Source organism: Bacillus rossius, chromosome 1, assembly GCF_032445375.1.
Source record: "Bacillus rossius redtenbacheri isolate Brsri chromosome 1, Brsri_v3, whole genome shotgun sequence".
In the NCBI taxonomy this organism is placed as follows: Eukaryota; Metazoa; Arthropoda; class Insecta; order Phasmatodea; family Bacillidae; genus Bacillus; species Bacillus rossius.
Window position 1 is genome coordinate 88,420,676 of NC_086330.1, and position 19,649 is coordinate 88,440,324.

General features: G+C 38.6%; 1 protein-coding gene across 3 annotated transcripts in view; it reads left to right on the forward strand.

Annotated features, from left to right (window-relative positions):
• LOC134539384 (calpain-C) overlaps positions 1 to 19,649 on the forward strand; it is a 114,635-nt gene that overhangs the window by 68,720 nt on the left and 26,266 nt on the right. For all 3 annotated transcript variants that reach the window (XM_063381394.1, XM_063381386.1, XM_063381378.1), the window contains exon 8: positions 17,392 to 17,564. In XM_063381394.1, the coding sequence (XP_063237464.1) occupies positions 17,392 to 17,564 (173 nt within the window). The remainder of the gene's footprint in view (positions 1 to 17,391; positions 17,565 to 19,649) is intronic.

Sequence of the window (19,649 nt, forward strand, 5' to 3'; positions counted from 1 at the left end):
TGCCTTTTCGTTGTCGGTGCTTCCAAATGTGCTGCCTTTTCGTTGTCGGTGCTTCCAAATGTGCTGCCTTTTCGTTGTCGGTGCTTCCAAATGTGCTGCCTTTTCGTTGTCGGTGCTTCCAAATGTGCTGCCTTTTCGTTGTCGGTGCTTCCAAATGTGCTGCCTTTTCGTTGTCGGTGCTTCCAAATGTGCTGCCTTTTCGTTGTCGGTGCTTCCAAATGTGCTGCCTTTACGTTGTCGGTGCTTCCAAATGTGCTGCCTTTACGTTGTCGGTGCTTCCAAATGTGCTGCCTTTTCAATGACGGTGCTTCCAAATGTGCTGCCTTTTCGTTGTCGGTGCTTCCAAATGTGCTGCCTTTACGTTGTCGGTGCTTCCAAATGTGCTGCCTTTTCTATGACGGTGCTTCCAAATGTGCTGCCTTTTCGTAGTCGGTGCTTCCAAATGTGCTGCCATTTCGTTGTCGGTGCTTCCAAATGTGCTGCCTTTTCGTTGTCGGTGCTTCTAAATGTGCTGCCTTTTCGTTGTCGGTGCTTCCAAATGTGCTGCCTTTTCGTTGATGGTCCTTATATTTTTAATGTTTTTTTTACTCTAGTATTATTGTAAATGGTTCTTGATTTGACTAGCGTATTGTTCCATACGGTGCATGTATATATAAGCGATCTCTAGACAACAGGATGCTTAGTTTGTTACTGACGTCGTCGGTGTAAGGATCACCTAGTTTGTTTCTTCTGGTGCATTAATCACGTAATTACCTGTTCTTGCGAACTCGATGGCATCTTTACCGACTTTAACGACGAACTCGATGGAGGTTGTACCATCGACTGCGGGAACCATGACGTCAGCGTCGACGTTGGTGGAGCAGATCCCGTTGGCAACGTCGATGTCAACACTGGAGGAGACTTCAACAGACGTGGTACCGCCAGCAGAAGAGACTTTAATGCCGCTAGTGCTGTCTGCACAGGGAAACTCGGCGAACGCTGGTTCGCCATCAATGGAGACTTCAATGGATGCTGATTTGACAACTAGCGAACATCGGTGCTGTTACTGCGACAAGATTTTCTCAAACAACAGCAATGCTCGGCGACACGAGAGGAGCGAATGTGCCAAGAACCTATATCGTAAAATGTTTGTTTGTGAGAAATGTCATAAGCAGTTTGCCAGAAAAGATAATATGAAAACGCACATGAAGGCATGCAAAGGTCCTGCTGTTCGGCAGAAAGTAAAGGTTTCGGCGCAACAACGATGCATTGATGTTCATAAGAGTATGCCTGGAGATGGTGCAACTGCGGCAACGTCAGTATCTGGATCGGGTCTGAAAGGATCGTCTTCATCACCACGGTATCCTTGCAGCTACTGTGATACGTCGTTCGCATTTTCCCATGATGCACGAAGACATGAGCGGAGCAAATGCACGAAGAATCCTTCTCGCATGAAGTTTCGATGTGATGAGTGCCTTAAATGGTTTACTCGAATTGACAGTTTGCGACATCATGCGAAAAAATGTAAAGGTGGAGTCTGTGCTCCTACTGCTGAACTACCTGCAGAAATTTCGACTCCTCGCTTTAGATTGGAGACATGAAAGCGTACAACCAAAAAAACCGATGTGCAGCAACCGATTGGTATGACGTCTGAACATGGAACTAAACCTAAGACTGTGTTCGGAGCATTACAAGTGAACGATAATGGCTTCTACTTGGCGCAGTCTGCATTTCGTGGAACATTGAAAGACTACTATTATTTAAATACGTTAGGTGAGTCGAAGGACGTTTGTAATTTTCTTGATGATATCAGAGAGGACATAATCAATCAGCTTACTGATGATGTAGCAACAAACGAACCTTTGAAATATAACTTGTGGTTGGACTGTATATATGGAAAGCCATATCCGTTCGATGACAAAGTGAAGAAGTGTGCATTCAAGACAACGGCTGCAGTAATTTACAGTTCTAACGATGTGAAGCAAACTGTTAAAAACGGTATCCAGAAACTCTGTCAAGAAGAGGTGGACTATGTCTGTAAAGGTTCTGGCTGGACTCTGTCTAGTATAAACCGATTGGAGCTAAGAATTAGTCATTTCACACCGCTGCGGAACTAAATGATTATAAGATTGCTGGCTTTCGCAAATGATCATGTAGTAGAATAGAAATTATGTAATAAATATTATGTTTGTAAAAGAACTTGTGGTTTTTAATTCCTCGAACCTGTTACTTTTATGTTAAATTGATGTTATATTTAATTTTTTTGCATCGTCCTAGATCGTACCAAGGACCTTAGTCGACCTAATCGATCAGTATATAGATTACAAATTTATTTAATGAATTTTGGAATTTTTCCCGAATTTCTAGCTAAATAATTACGGATTTTCAAGATGGCGGCCAAATGACAAGATGTCGGGTGTCACAGCAATAATAAATGATTACTGCACTCTAGCGGATAAGAATTAAACTAACATGGCGTCAGCGCACTCTCGCCGACGATACACTGATGATGGCTTCCAGCAGACGAAGACAAGATGGCGGACATGACGTCATACTACCTGACGATATATATATATGCTTTGAAAAAAAAGTGGAGGGAGTCAGTATGCCTGCGTCCACCGCGGGGGAAGGATCGGTCGTCATTTTTTAATTTTTTTTGCTTCTGTCGGGTTCGAACCGAGGACTCCGAGCTCCGTGTCGTTAATGTTTGTTTTTAATAAATATTTTATTAAATTTATATTATTTAAATTTTTTTATAATTTTTTAATTTTTTTCATTAAAATCGGATAATAAATTTAAAGATGGCGGCCGTAACGGAAATTGCAACGGTGACGTCATAATTCAAAATGTCGGATAACACAATGCCGGAATGTTCGAGAAAACGAAATGACGTCATCCAAGATGGTGGATCCAAGATGGCCGTCGGGGTCAAGGTCAAAGGTCAAGGTCACATCCTGATAGAGGCTTAACTGAGGCTTGAGTTAAGGATGCTTAAGCCTCTATCAGGACATTTCTAGCCGCTGGGATTTTTAAGGACTAAAACGGGAAATTTTCCCTCGAAACGGGAATTTTTCCCTCGAAAACGGGAAATTTTTTCTTAAAACGGGAAATTTTAAGTCATTTTGAGTCATTTTTGAGGAATTTTGAGGAATTTTTGCCGCCGTGACGTCACAAATCCAAGATGGCGGAGCCGGCTCTCGGCTCCACACCCTGAACCCTGATCTCGGAGCCCCATTCATATACTACTCGTCAACATGCAAGAAGACATGAAAATCATGTCTGTAGAAGAAACGCTAATCGTGTGACATTTCCGTGTGACCCGTGTGGTGTACATTTCACAAACAAAAGTAATTTGATTAGGCATTGTAAAAGCAAAGTTCATTTGCAAGTTGTACAGCGGGGAAGCGATGATAATTGCGATGAATATCTGTATCAGTGCCGCTACTGTGGTAAACGTTTTGAACGACTACGAAGTACACGCATCCATGTAAAGCATGGCTGCAGAAGAAATCTTGATCGTGTAAAATTTCTGTGTGAGAAGTGCGGTATACAGGTTACACGAAAATTTTACTTGAAAAAACATTATAAATTTTGTAAAGGAAGGTCTCTAGCATAATTTCTGGTCCTCTAAGGTGTTACACTCCTGAACTGATGTATCGAGATCTGTATGAATTATTTGTATTTTGTCATTCTTAATACGAACTATAATAATTTATTTTAATAAAAATGAATGTCGCACGGACTGAGAAATGTATACGATATATATATATAGTGTCAGATTTTAATGTGTATAAATGTACAATTTTAAATAAATTATAGAATTAAAGAATTTTTTATTTATTTTTCCCTAACCTACATCGTTTATCTTAATGCAATAAACTACATGTGACACGTAATTTTGGTCGAATTTGTAATGCGCGCTATGTCTTGTTTGTGTGTATTATTTTTTTTACCAATAATGATGAAGACTGTTTTTTTTTGCTAAAATTATTTTTGTCTGAGTATGCCATCTGCATTCTTAAGATTTTTATGGGAGATGTTTTGGTAAAGTGCTGGTACAGGTAATACCGTAGCATTAGAGCAAATCTGACTAAGAACTTGATTTATTATTTTTGAGAAATAATTTATTACTTCCCGAAATAAAACTAACAGACTTGTGGGAAATTTATGGTTTTAAATCGTAACCTGTCATATATCGGTGTACACTACGGAGGTGATATTAAAAAATTAAAGAATGTTTATCAATTGACCACACTTCGGGGTACTCTGGTGAACTGGCTGGGCTGTAACAGTAAGATTCTGGATACTTGGTAAGCGATTATTCGTCCGAATTACTCACACATTTGTACCGATTACTAACATGAATTTAGGGTTCACGAAAAAAATGTATACTAGCCGGGGTCATGATTTGAAGTATTTTGCCGCTTATAATTATCAGCGTAAGGAGTATGCTATGTAGGAATCGACTCCTCTCGTATATGTGCTACACATTTATTTTTGTAGGTAGCAAGATATACATTCGTAGGCTGATTTTCTGCTCTGGTTCAGTGATGTATACTTTGAAGTGGTTCCGTCAAGTACTTTACATGAGCTTGATTACGATTTCACTGGAGTTTTACGTGCACTGAGTTGGAAGGCTAGCGGTGTGATGTATGCATGTCTCGAGAAAAACATATGAGTGTCGCAGCATTCTGCAAGCTTGCAACTCCCGCGCGAGGGGTCAATGTTCATTTGCAGGTGATGGTAGGCGTGTCTCGATCGAGAAGTCTCTGCCTCTATCCTTGAGAATTTTTTTTTAGGTTAACGTGCTTGAATTTATGTACTTTTGACTAGTCGTACGTGAATAAGTTTAAATTCGTATGCATTGGAACATATTTTTCTACATGAGCTAAGAGAAATACATAGATGCTACATTGACTGAGATAGGTATCGAACACATGGTTCTTACCCTATGAGTGACTAGCACTTGTTTGTCCCATCTCCTCTCACCCTCGTTTACTTTGTGATATAGATGGAACATGGTTGTTTTCAGAAAGATTATGGTTAAAATGTCTTGGACAAAGTGTCCTTTGTATAAATTACTATGTGTGGTAATTATTTTAGTTGAAAAGATAATTTAATAAAACATGTAAAACAAACGTGAAGGTTTTTTTATGTGTAAACAAATCATCGATAGGATGGATTTTTATGTAGAAATGGATGTATACCACATCTCTTGAAGAACACTGCATGGTATATATAATGAAAGACTCTTGGGCTCAAGAAACTAAAATATAGGTGGAAAGGATGATGCGGTTCCTAAGATTAAATGAAAGGAACTTGGTTGATTTTTTTCTATATACAAAGATGATTTAATTGGGTTTGGGATGATGGGTTGAAGGATTAAATAATAAAACTGGACACATAGGCTTTTAAAGAAAAAGTGAATGGAGCTCACAAGATCATAGATTGCGGGTAAATCACTGACAACTGAAATGTGGAAACGATATCATAAAATGAGTGATATTGATGCAGCTCATGGCAATATTGATGACAGCTACGAAGATGATGTCTTTACGTCTGTGATAGTGACACGGACGCGGAGATTTTAAGACAAATAATATTATTAATATAGAAATGATGGAAGCCGTAGCACGCCGATCGTGACGAGAAACAAATATTGAAGGATGCTGATGGTTTCGGGAAGACTGAAACTAATGGAAGTATCAACACCTTGAAAAGTGAAAATACACTCAAGCCTATATTTAGCAGATACTCCATACTTTGTGAAAATAATGGACTCCTAAAAAGGAAGCATGAAGGCGATGCAGACACTTCGACATCGACGATAACGAGTTCTTATACGGTAATCTGGGTGAAGACGATGCCTTCTACGGTGATTGCTACAGTGACTCTGAAGCTGGCGACGTGATCTAAGACTGTGATGCAGAACCTAAAGCTGACAAGACCGATGAATGTGGTGGTGTCCTGAGACCGAAGCGATGGAAACGTCGTGATGTAATAAATAAATCTGATCAAGCTTGTGATGATCACTGGCTCGATGATGAAAGTAACCCTGAGGTTGGTGTTAAAACGGAGGACAGCAGAGATCATACTATTTATAATAAACGTGCAAGGAAGATGGTGGCAGAAGAGATTGATTCCACATCATGGAAAGATCCAAACATATTGGTTGACCGGCTAAGACTGATGGTGGCATCTGTTCGTAGAGGAAACTACTCGCATATCGTGGAAGTATCGACCATACTTAAAGAGCTTCGGAACGCTGGCTACTTACAATAATCATTTGATTAACTGTCATGTGTGTACTAATGAAAAATAAAATGAATTATTTATATTTTAAAAAAGTATGATTTATTTCTTGTATCCTGATTTCCAACTAAGTCTGTGTTTCCGCTACTGTATGTGTGATCGTTCCGTTTCCTGTGTGTACTGTGTGTACGTTCCGATTTCCTGTGTGTACATTTCGTTTTCCTGTTTGTACATTTCGTTTTCCTGTTTGTACATTTCGTTTTCCTGTTTGTACATTTCGTTTTCCTGTTTGTACATTTCGTTTTCCTATTTGTACATTTCGTTTTCCTGTTTGTACATTTCGTTTTCCTGTGTGTACATTTCGTTTTCCTGTGTGTACATTTCGTTTTCCTGTTTGTACATTTCGTTTTCCTGTTTGTACATTTCGTTTTCCTGTGTGTACGTTCCGTTTCCTGTGTGTACTGTGTGTACGTACCGATTTCCTGTGTGTACATTTCGTTTTCCTGTGTGTACTTTTCGTTTTCCTGTGTGTACTGTGTGTACATTGCGTGTTCATTTCATTTGATGAATTTGTTTCCAAATGCGTTACCTTATTTTGGTACGCTTCTTCTTTCAATGGTGTTTTAACTCGAGTATTATAGTAATTGGTTCTTGATTTGACTAGAGTATTATTCCAACTGGTGCGTGTATATAAGCGAGTCCTGGACAGAAGGTCGCTCAGTTTGTTACTGACGTCGTCGGTGTAGGATCACCTAGTTTGATTCATCAGGTGCATACGTCGTGTAATTGCTTGTTCTTGAGACTTCGATGGCATCTTTACCATCTAAAACGCTGAGCTTGATGGACGACGCACCATCGTCTACGGGAACCCTGACGTCAGCTACGGTGCAGAAGGTGCAGATCCCGTCGGCAAAGACGACGTCATCAAAAGAGAAGATTTCAACAGTCGCGATACCGTCAGCAGGAGAGACTTTAATGCCGGTGGTGCTGACTACGCAGGAAAACTCGTCGAACTTCGTTTCGCCCTCGATGGAAACTTCAATGACTGGTGATTCAACAACGACTAACGACCATCGGTGCTGTTACTGTGACAAGATTTTCACAAACAGCAGCAATACTCGACGACACGAGAGGAGAGAATGTGCTAAGAACCCTTATCGTAAAATGTTTGTTTGTGAGAAATGTCACAAGCAATTTGCAAGACAAGATAATATGAAAACGCACATGAAGACATGCAAAGGTCCTGCTGTGCGACAGAAAGTAAAGGTTTCGGTGCAACAACGATGTATTGATGTTCATAAGAGTATGCCTGGAGATGGTGTAACTGCTGCAACAACATCATCTGGTTCGGGTCTGAAAGGATCGTCTTCATCACCACGGTATCCTTGCAGCTACTGTGATATGTCGTTCGCATTTTCTCATGATGCACGAAGACATGAGCGGAGTAAATGCAAGAAGAATCCATCTCGTATAAAGTTTCGCTGTGATGGGTGTCATGAATGGTTTACACGTATTGACAGTTTGCGACGACATGTGAAAAAATGCAACGGTAAAGTCCGTGTGTCTACTGAAGAACTACCTGTAGAAACTTCGACTCCTCGCTTTAGATTGGAGACTCGTAAGAGAACAAGCAAGAAAACAGATGTGCAGCAACCGATTGGTATGACGTCTGAACATGAAAATAAACCTAAGACTGTGTTCGGCGCATTACAAGTGAATGATAATGGGTTCTACTTGGCGCAGTCTGCATTTCGTGGGACATTGAAAGACTACTATTATCTAAATATGTTAGGTGAGTCGAAAGACATTTGTAATTTTCTTGATGATATCAAAGAGAACATAATCAATCAGCTTACTGATGATGTAGCAACAAACGGTCCATTAAAATACAACTTGTGGTTGGACTGTATATATGGAAAGCCGTATCCATTCGAAGACGAAGTGAAGAAGTGTGCATTCAAGACATCAGCTGCAGTAATTTACAGTTCTAACGATGTGAAGCATACTGTTAAAAACGGTATCCAGAAACTCTGTCAGGAAGAGGAGGACTATGTCTGTAAAGGTTCTGGCTGGACTCTTTCTAGTATAAGCCGATTGGAGCTAAGAATTAGTCATTTCACGCCGCTGCGGACCTAAATGATTATAAGATTGCTGGCTTTCGCAAGTGTTCGTGTAGTAAAGTAGAAATTATGTAATAAAGTTTATTTTGTGAAAGAACTTGTGTTGTTTTATTTCTCGGACCTGCCACTATTATATTATGTTTATTTTTTTTTCATCTTCATTCCGAATCGTACCAAGGACCTTAGTCGATCTAACTAATCATTTTATTGGTTGCAAATTTATTTAATGAATTTTGAACTTTTTCCGAATTAATAAGTCAATTACGAATTTTCCAAGATGGCGGACATGATGTCTGATAGGATGATGGTAGTAGAGGATTTAAAGTCTCTTTAAGAATTTTGAACATGATTTATTGAAATTATTATTTTTTACATGAAATAAAAAATATATTGCATCGATCGAGTATCGAACCAAGGATAGGAACTGACCGGGCCAATCAGTATATTGATTGCAAATTTATTTAATAAATTTTGGAATTTTTCCCGAATTTCTAGCTAAATAAATACGGATTTTCAAGATGACGTCCAAATTTAAAGATGGCGGACACCTTAGTAATAGATGATTACTGCACTCTAGCGGGTAAGAATTAAACTAGCATGGCGTCAGCGCACTCTAGCCGACGATACAATGATGATGGCTTCCAGCATCGAAGACAAGATGGCGGACATGACGTCATACTACCTGATGGTATATGTGCAGTGGTAAAAGTGGTGGGGGTCAGTCTGCCAGCAGCCACCTAGGGGGAAGGACCTGTCGTCATTTTAATTTTTTTTTGCACTCGTCGGGTTCGAACCGCGGACTCCGAGCTCCGTGTCATTAATGTATAATTTTTAAATATTTTTTATTAAAATTTTATTAAATGAATTTTTTAATAAATTTTAAAATTTTTTTCATTAAAATCGGATAATAAATGAAGATTTTAAAGATGGCGACCGTAACGAAAATTGCAACGGTGACGTCATCATCCAATATGGCTACCATGGCATCCTAATTTTCAAAGTCATGACCTTGGCGGCTTAAAGCGGCTAGCTCTAAGGATGCTTAAGCCACTTTCAGGAATTTGGTTTCTTTCTAAGGCAAAACGGCTTTTGAGGATTTTCGAAATCATAATTTTTGAATTGTGGAATTTTTTGAGATTTTTTGGCGGAATTTTTTTCCACATAAATGGAAATTTTGAAGATTTTAGAGGAATTTTGGGTAAATTTTGCCCAATTTTGGGCGATTTTGACACATTTTGAAGGTCAAATGTCAAGGTCAAGGTCAAAGGTCAAGGTCACATCCATCCAAGATGGCAGCCGTGACGTCACAATCCAAGATGGCGGACACCGGGACCTCGGCACCTCAGCCAGAAGCCAGATCTAGGAGCCCCATTCCTATACTACTCACAGTCTATACCTTTGTCAACAGCCGCAGAGTCGCTGTAGCAATCACCGTAGAAGGCATCATCTTCACCCAGATTTCCGTAAGAATTCGATGTCGATGATGTCGAAGCGTCTTCATCGTCTTCATGCGTTCTTTTTAGGAGTCCATCATTTTTACAAAGTAGGAAAGATCTACTTGAATTCGGCTGGAATGTATTCTCACTTTTTACGTTAAAGATTCTTCCATTGTCTTCATTCTTCCATAAATCATAATCGTCCTTCAATTTAAGTTCTTTGTCGAGATCGGAAGAACCGCGATCATAATCTCTCCCAAGACAAGGAAAATTATTGTCGTAATGCAGATCACTCTTCCTTAGTCTAGTAGAGCCATCGTTGTCCTCTAGCTTGTACACAGGCTTGACGTTACAAGTTCTGTCATGTCTTTTTAAGCTCTCTCTCCGCGTAAACGACTTGCTACATCGAACACAACTTATCATATTACGTAGTGGATTTTTATCACAGTCATTCTTCTCGTGTTGTCTTCCATTCTTTCTCAAGATAAATTCTTTGCTGCAAAACTTACACCTGTGTCCTTTCGTTACAGCAACAGTCACCGAATCAGGATTCATATTAGTTACTGAGACTATGGTCAGATGCAAACTGAATTAATTAAATTAGATACATTACTTAAATATAATTTTTAATATTTCATCTGCAAGAATTAAGTTACATCATACAAAAGAAATTGATACATGTGGTCTCGATTATTAGCATGTGATGTCGCCACGTGTTGTGTTGAGTCATAATTTATTTAGTTGTTATATGTGGTATGCGGGAAGCTCACTAACGATCGCAAAACAAGGATGGCTTCGCTAGACATCAAGGAGAAGGAAGTTCGTCTTATATGTTAGTGCTCCACGGATGTCTCATGACATATTATTTGACTGAGTAATGGTTGCTTAATTTTTATTTCCACCTGGTAAAAAAATTACAAGTGATGATTTAGTAACAGATATTCTCGAATTAAATGTAACTCTAAATAACACGTCATGACTCATTAGGTAAAAAATCCGTCATGCAGAGAGCGGTTTCTCATAATAGACAGAAACACTTGAAGAAACCACAGGAATAATCAGGAGTACATGGAGAAATCCATCATAATATTGAAAAAATATTAGGGAGCACACGGAGAAAACCATCTCACGTTTCTTTGTTATCATATAAATACAGAAAAAATATTTAATATTAAAATAAATTAATAAAAAAATTTAAATTGAAAAAAAATTAAATTGAAAGCAGGAATAATGAGCACACGGAGAAAACCATCATAATATTGACATGGATAATCAGATGCACTCGGAGAAAACCACCACACGTTTTCTTTGATATCATAAAATTACAGGGAAAATTTTTTTTAAAAATAAATAAAAAAATTCAAAAAAGGAAAAAATTACCAAAAAAATTCTGGCTTGTACTAGAACTCTATCTTTGTTACACAATGAGAATATTACAAGCTAGCAGAATCTATTTATGTATTTTGGTAATTTTTTCCTTTTTTGAATTTTTTTATTTATTTTTAAAAAATTTTTTCCCTGTAATTTTATGATATCAAAGAAAACGTGTGGTGGTTTTCTCCGAGTGCATATGATTATCCATGTCAATATTATGATGGTTTTCTCCGTGTGCTCATTATTCCTGCTTTCAATTTAATTTTTTTTCAATTTAAATTTTTTTATTAATTTATTTTAATATTAAATATTTTTTCTGTATTTATATGATAACAAAGAAACGTGAGATGGTTTTCTCCGTGTGCTCCCTAATATTTTTTCAATATTATGATGGATTTCTCCATGTACTCCTGATTATTCCTGTGGTTTCTTCAAGTGTTTCTGTCTATTATGAGAAACCGCTCTCTGCATGACGGATTTTTTACCTAATGAGTCATGACGTGTTATTTAGAGTTACATTTAATTCGAGAATATCTGTTACTAAATCATCACTTGTAATTTTTTTACCAGGTGGAAATAAAAATTAAGCAACCATTACTCAGTCAAATAATATGTCATGAGACATCCGTGGAGCACTAACATATAAGACGAACTTCCTTCTCCTTGATGTCTAGCGAAGCCATCCTTGTTTTGCGATCGTTAGTGAGCTTCCCGCATACCACATATAACAACTAAATAAATTATGACTCAACACAACACGTGGCGACATCACATGCTAATAATCGAGACCACATGTATCAATTTCTTTTGTATGATGTAACTTAATTCTTGCAGATGAAATATTAAAAATTATATTTAAGTAATGTATCTAATTTAATTAATTCAGTTTGCATCTGACCATAGTCTCAGTAACTAATATGAATCCTGATTCGGTGACTGTTGCTGTAACGAAAGGACACAGGTGTAAGTTTTGCAGCAAAGAATTTATCTTGAGAAAGAATGGAAGACAACACGAGAAGAATGACTGTGATAAAAATCCACTACGTAATATGATAAGTTGTGTTCGATGTAGCAAGTCGTTTACGCGGAGAGAGAGCTTAAAAAGACATGACAGAACTTGTAACGTCAAGCCTGTGTACAAGCTAGAGGACAACGATGGCTCTACTAGACTAAGGAAGAGTGATCTGCATTACGACAATAATTTTCCTTGTCTTGGGAGAGATTATGATCGCGGTTCTTCCGATCTCGACAAAGAACTTAAATTGAAGGACGATTATGATTTATGGAAGAATGAAGACAATGGAAGAATCTTTAACGTAAAAAGTGAGAATACATTCCAGCCGAATTCAAGTAGATCTTTCCTACTTTGTAAAAATGATGGACTCCTAAAAAGAACGCATGAAGACGATGAAGACGCTTCGACATCATCGACATCGAATTCTTACGGTAATCTGGGTGAAGATGATGCCTTCTACGGTGATTGCTACAGCGACTCTGCGGCTGTTGACAAAGGTATAGACTGTGATGAAGCAACAAAAGCAGGCAAGATCGAAGACTGTGGTGGTGTCCTGAGACCGAAACGATGGAAACAACGTGATATATTAAATAAATCGGATCAAGCTTGTGATGATCATTGTCTCGATAATGAAAGTTACCCTGAGGATGGTGTTAAAACGGAAGACACCAGAGAAAATAATATTTATAATAATCAAAAAAGTAAGATGGTGGTAGAAGAGACTGATTACACTTCATGGAACGATCCAAACATATTGGTTGACCGGCTAAGACTTCTTCATGACTCGCTTTGTGCAGGAAACTATTCGTGCATCAAAGAAATATCATTCATACTCAAAGAACTGAGGAAAGCTGGCTACATATAATAATGGCTTGTTTTACTTGTATTTGTATAATCTAAAGAAATAAATAATTGCAATTATAAAAATTTAATTTTTTTTTCTTTATTCAGATTTCTAACTAAGACTAAGTTCTCGTAACTTGTGCTTCCAAATGTGCTTCCTTTTCGTTGATGGTGCGGCCTTTTCGTTGATGGTGCTTCCTTTTCGATGTCGGTGCTTCCAAATGAGCTGCATTTTCGTTGGCGGTGCTGCCTTTTCGTTGTCGGTGCTTCCAAATGTGCTTCCTTTTCGATGCCTGTGCTGCCTTTTCGTTGTCAGTGCTTCCAAATGTGCTGCCTTTTCGTTGTCGGTGCTGTCTTTTCGTTGTCAGTGCTTCCAAATGTGCTTCCTTTTCGATGGCGGTGCTGTCTTTTCTTTGACGGTGCTTCCAAATGTGCTTCCTTTTCGTTGTCGGTGCTGCCTTTTCGTTGTCAGTGCTTCCAAATGTGCTTCCTTTTCGTTGTTGGTGCTGCCTTTTCGTTGTCAGTGCTTCCAAATGTGCTTCCTTTTCGTTGTCGGTGCTGCCTTTTCGTTGACGATGCTTCCAAATGTGCTTCCTTTTCGTTGTCAGTGCTGTCTTTTCTTTGTCGGTGCTTCCAAATGTGCTTCCTTTTCGCTGGCGGTGCTGCCTTTTCTTTGTCGGTGCTTCCAAATGTGCTTCCTTTTCGTTGTCGGTGCTGCCTTTTCGTTGTCAGTGCTTCCAAATGTGCTTCCTTTTCGTTGTCAGTGCTTCCAAATGTGCTTCCTTTTCGTTGTCGGTGCTGCCTTTTCGTTGTCAGTGCTTCCAAATGTGCTTCCTTTTCGTTGTCGGTGCTGCCTTTTCGTTGTCAGTGCTTCCAAATGTGCTTCCTTTTCGTTGTCGGTGCTGCCTTTTCGTTGACGGTGCTTCCAAATGTGCTTCCTTTTCGTTGTCAGTGCTGTCTTTTCTTTGTCGGTGCTTCCAAATGTGCTTCCTTTTCGTTGGCGGTGCTGCCTTTTCTTTGTCGGTGCTTCCAAATGTGCTTCCTTTTCGTTGTCGGTGCTGCCTTTTCGTTGTCAGTGCTTCCAAATGTGCTTCCTTTTCGTTGTCGGTGCTGCCTTTTCGTTGTCAGTGCTTCCAAATGTGCTTCCTTTTCGTTGTCGGTGCTGCCTTTTCGTTGACGGTGCTTCTAAATGTGCTTCCTTTTCGTTGGCGGTGCTGTCTTTTCTTTGTCGGTGCTTCTAAATGTGCTTCCTTTTCGTTGGCGGTGCTGTCTTTTCTTTGTCGGTGCTTCCAAATGTGCTTCCTTTTCGTTGGAGGTGCTGCCTTTTCTTTGTTGCTGCTTCCAAATGTGCTTTCTTTTCGTTGGTGGTGCTGTCTTTTCGTTGTTGGTGCTTCCTTTTTTGTTGTTGTGATTGAATATTTACTAGTTTATCACCTCTTGGTGTTACTAAAATATTTTACAAGGTTACTTGGTCCTTTAGAATGTATAAAAATGTCACGATGGATTACGAAGGTCATGTGGTCCTGAAATGACTAGCCTATACGCCTGATAATGACATGACTCGGTCTCATGGACTGAAGTCAATTGATCTATATGTGTGGCTTTGTACATGAACGGCTTATATGTTATTCAGGTTATTGAAAAATTGGACTTTCATAATAGGCTAATCGGCACTGATTTAATTCGTTGGTCCGGTATAATGACTTGAGTTGATTTTCGTAGAGTGAATGATTAATTAACTCCGCGAAAGGTAATGGAAAACAGAACCTAACATTTATTTAATAATTAGTTACAACTGTCTCTGGTCAAGAATCTAACCGTGGACAGGGATCCATCGATTCAATTTGTAAATTAATAATTGATTTTTTCGGAGACTATTGGAATTTTTTCCCGCATTTCTAGCTAAATAATTACATGTTTTCAAGATGGCGGCCAAATTTCAAGATGGTGGGCACCTCAGTAATTATAAATGATTACTGCACTGTAGCATGTTAGAATAAAACTAGCATTATGGTAAGACGAGTACACACAATATGGTGTCCTCCAGCAGACGAAAACATGATGGTGGCAATTACCACTAGCATGTGGTAGCTCCGGGTAACATGAACTGAACATAAAATGACGGATCCGTGATGGACATCAAGGTCAAGGTCAAAGTTCAAGGTCAAGGTCAAAGTTTAAGGTCAAGGTCAAAGTTTAAGGTCAAATTTTAAGGTCAAAGTCCAAGGTCAAGGTCAAAGTTCAAGGTCAAGGTCAAAGTTATGGTGAACAGAACATTATACTAACATGACTCCAGCACACTCTAGCAGACGAAAACAAGATGGTTCCCTCCAGCGGACAAAGACAAGATGGCGGACATGACGTCATACCAACTGATGGTAAATACCTAGTTATTGGTGGTGGTAGGTCAGTCTGTAGGTGGCTTCTGTGGAGGAAGGATCTGATTTTTTTATTTTTTGCCCTCACCGGTTTCGAACCAAGGACGGGAATCGATATAATCAATCAGAATTCTAAAAAGTTAATTTTTTTTGATGAATTTTGGAATTTTTCCCGATTTTCTAACATAAAAATTACGGATTTCCAAGATGACGTCTAAATTACAAGATGGCGTCTAAATTACAAGATGGAGTCTAAATTTCAAGATGGCGTCCATAACGATGATTGCAACATTAATAGGATCCAATATGGTGGTCGAAACGTAAAGTGTAAGAATGACATGGTACTCAACCAAGATGGTGGGTGTAACGAAATATGTAACATTTATATAATCCAAGATGGCGACCGTAACGATAACTGCAACAGTGGTTTTTAATATTTTTTTTAATTCGATCAAATAATTTTTTTAATGATTTTTAAATTTTTTTCCGATTTTCTAACATAAAAATTGCGGATTTTCAAGATGGCGGGCGTAACGATAACTGCAACGGTGACGTCATAATCCATGATGAGGCTTATCTGAGGCTGTAGACATGGATGCTTAAGCCTACATATGGACATTTCTAGCTGCTGGGATTTTTACGGAATAAAACGGGAAATTTTCCCTCGAAACGGGAATTTTTCCCTCGTAAACGGGAATTTTTTTCTTAAAACGGGAAATTTTGAGTCATTTTGAGTCAATTTTGAGGAATTTTGAGGAATTTTGAGTCAAAAATGGCCGCCGTGACGTCAAAATCCAAGATGGCGGACCGACAATCATCAATCCACACAATCCACAGCCAGAAGCCAGCCGCAGAACATACTATCCTATACTACTCATAAGAATTAATGAAACTAACCCGAGGATAACTTATCAGAAAAGAATATCCAAATTGATTAAGACAAATTTGTTAAACCATAGTCGAATGTAAGTTTCAGATTGGATTTAAAAAAAAATGCCTTGGGTATATTCCATACGCCCTACTCATTTCAGTGAGGCTCCTTTTCAAAACATTGTGCTCCCGTAGAATTGTATGGCCCAGGGTCCAGCAAAGTCCAGGGCGACAAGTGCTGCCTGAGGTCCAGCATCCTGTTTGTCTTATTCCTTCTCCATGTGGGCGACATGGCTAACCACGTCCACGTGATCAACTCCAGCGAGAGGCTGAGCTCAAGGGCGCCCATGTTCGGTGGGCAAGGGGGCAGATCTCAGGGAAAGGAATATATATATATATATATATATATATATATATATAGAGAGAGAGAGAGAGAGAGAGAGAGAGAGTCGGTATTACATAGAAGTGGTTCAACATTAAAATATTTTTATATAGCGTTTTTGATGTGAATACGTCTTTAAAATTGCTTCCATAGTGGGAGGCAATTTAAAAAAAAACCAATTATAACAAAATCGGGGGATACAGTATGGTGTTGCAGCTACATATCTATCATCTCCATCCAAAATTTAATTACACCACTGGATGGCTAAAGGATCAAAGAATTCGTTACGATGAGGACTGTGACGTATCGCGCGCGGTGGATTAGGAAGCGCTGCTATTTTGAGGTCATTTTGCTGCGTTTCGAGATTTCCATTTAGTATAACTTTTGACTCGGAGAAGCTAGGACATTCGTTTGAGTTTCAATCGTCAGCTCTCGTCAAAATCTGTCGATTGCATATATAAAACATTAGTGTAAAATAGTTACAGGGAATATATATATGGTGTTAAAATAAAAAAAAGTATTTTAAATTTTGTATAGAAAATATTACCTGTTACGTAGCTACACATATTCACGTACAACACACGGCCGTGTCCATGGCACAGCTATACCCCATTTTTTTTTACTTATATACTTGCAAGTCGCCATTTGTCTTTCAAAATATTAAAAATACTTAATACCTACAGGTCTAGTACTACAGACTATGATGTGGGCGCTGTTGGCTGAGCTGGTGTGATGTTGGCAGGATCCTGTACTCGGACTTCGTGAAGACCTTCACGCACCTGGAGGTGGTGCACCTGGACAGCGACACGAGCCGCGACGAGCCCTCGCTGCACCTCAAGAGCACGTGGCAGATGCGGCTGTACCAGGGCGGCTGGCAGCGCGGCGTCTCCGCCGGCGGCTGCCGCAACAACCCCGGTCCGTGCTGCCTCCGCGCCGCCCTCTCAGTTCCTTCAGTTCCTCCAGGCCCACTTGTCGCGTGGCCCACCGGCAGCTTGGCTGTTCCTCAACTCACTTCCAACAGTTGCCAAGGAAAGACTGGCACACGCTAGAAATATTACGTAAATCATTTCACCCTGGTGATTGAGAGTATGCTGTACAACTACATAAACTATCCCTAGGATGGGATTTCAATCATGTGGATGCTTACGATAAGTTAAAGTAGGCGTATCCACTACACTTATAATTAAAGCCTGTATGGAACTATTCTCTCTGGTGCATTTAATTTATGTAAAATATTGATACTTTCGAAGCAAATCAAGAGATAATTGTAAATGCCAATTCTACAAATCAAATAGATTTTGATGAAAAAAAAAAAAAAAAATACTGTACACATGTAGTTTCCAGCCTGGGGCAGGGTCTACATGAATGGAATGAGGCTGACACTTTTTTTTTTTAAATAAATATGGGAGCCAACTGCCCTGCATGAGGGACAGACCTGACGAAAATCTGGGTTCGACCCTGCCGGGATTCGAACCCCGGTCTCTTTGGTGGGAAGGGAGTGTTATAACCAAAGAGAGTTTATTATTATTCTAAAAGTTATAATATCAAACATTTTTAAAATGAAGGAAATAATGCTTGAAAATTACTTTAATGAAATTATGGCATTTTATATTCCTATGCACACATTCATTATACAAGTTTAATTACTTTAAATATGACATAATTAAAATATATTTGACTAATTTAGACTGGCCATTGCTTTGAATCGATTAATAATTAATTAAACTAGCTTCAAACTCATTAGCATACTACTAGATTGCTCAGATGCAACAGGCTCTTTACCTCAACAGCCTACCTCTACCTCTGATTAGTCAGTAGAATTTATAACATTCGTCAATTCATTAAGGTATTTCTAGTACAAATAGTCCAACAAGAATAATACTACATATGGTGATTGTTTAGACATGGGTTTTTTTAGTTGCAGCACGTCCTGGATACTTGTCAAGTTGTTGGTGATGATCAGTCCTTGTTGTAGTGCGCCTCTCAATGGTTGATGAGTTGACCCCAGCTTCAAAGTCTCTCAATTGCAGATCTGGATGGTGAATGAACAGGTCTATGCGTTGATACCAGGTCCGAAGATCCGCAATGTCAATCCCCGATGTAGGAGACTAGGAAGATTAACAACGTTCAAGTACATCCTGTGGCACTAATATCCATCGACTAGTTCAAGTCAATGTTCCTAACTCTGCTATAATAACTATTTCATACAAAAATATAAATATAATATTCTATAAGTACCCTTATAATGCATTAAATTATATATTAAACATAATGAAACCAAGACACTGTAATAAAAAAAGATAATTTATATAATTAATATTTATAGATAAGTCTGTTGAACTATTCTTTGAGCACATATTAGTCTTTATGTTCTTGTCTTGAACTAGATAAGAATGATTTCTCTTAGCATATTTTCTCAGTATTTACTTAATTTATATGTGTCAATCTATATGAATCCAATCAAGATATTATAAATACAAAGTCAAGAGAGCACTTACACTGGGCTGGAGTTTTTTTCTAGATGACTCATTCAGGTGCTTGGCTGGTTCAATGCCACTTACTTGGTGAGTTTCATAGTGTGTCCGCTGAATAACCCAATGCACAGGCGTTGCCCTCGGTAATATCGCTATTATCTTGGGCAAGGCATGTTAACTTTCTCTGCTCCACAGCTAGTAACAGCGCTCACTGACGGCTCTAAGTCCTGTTCTACAATGGCACAGAAATGGAGACGGATCTCCCAGAACATTTCACTATCGCATCTGGTGCATCCACAATGCATGGAAATGTAACAAATGGCAACCAATTAGTTTCATTTCAAAATTACGAAATATTAATCTAAAAATAAAATTATTAAAAAAAAGAAAAAAAACCATGCTTTTATTGTTTTATAAACTAAAAAGTAAAAAATAATCTTTAAATTTAAGTAATTTGTTCAACAGCGATGGAATAACTATAACTCTGTATAAAGTATTTTTTTAATAAGCTTAAAATAAGAATAAG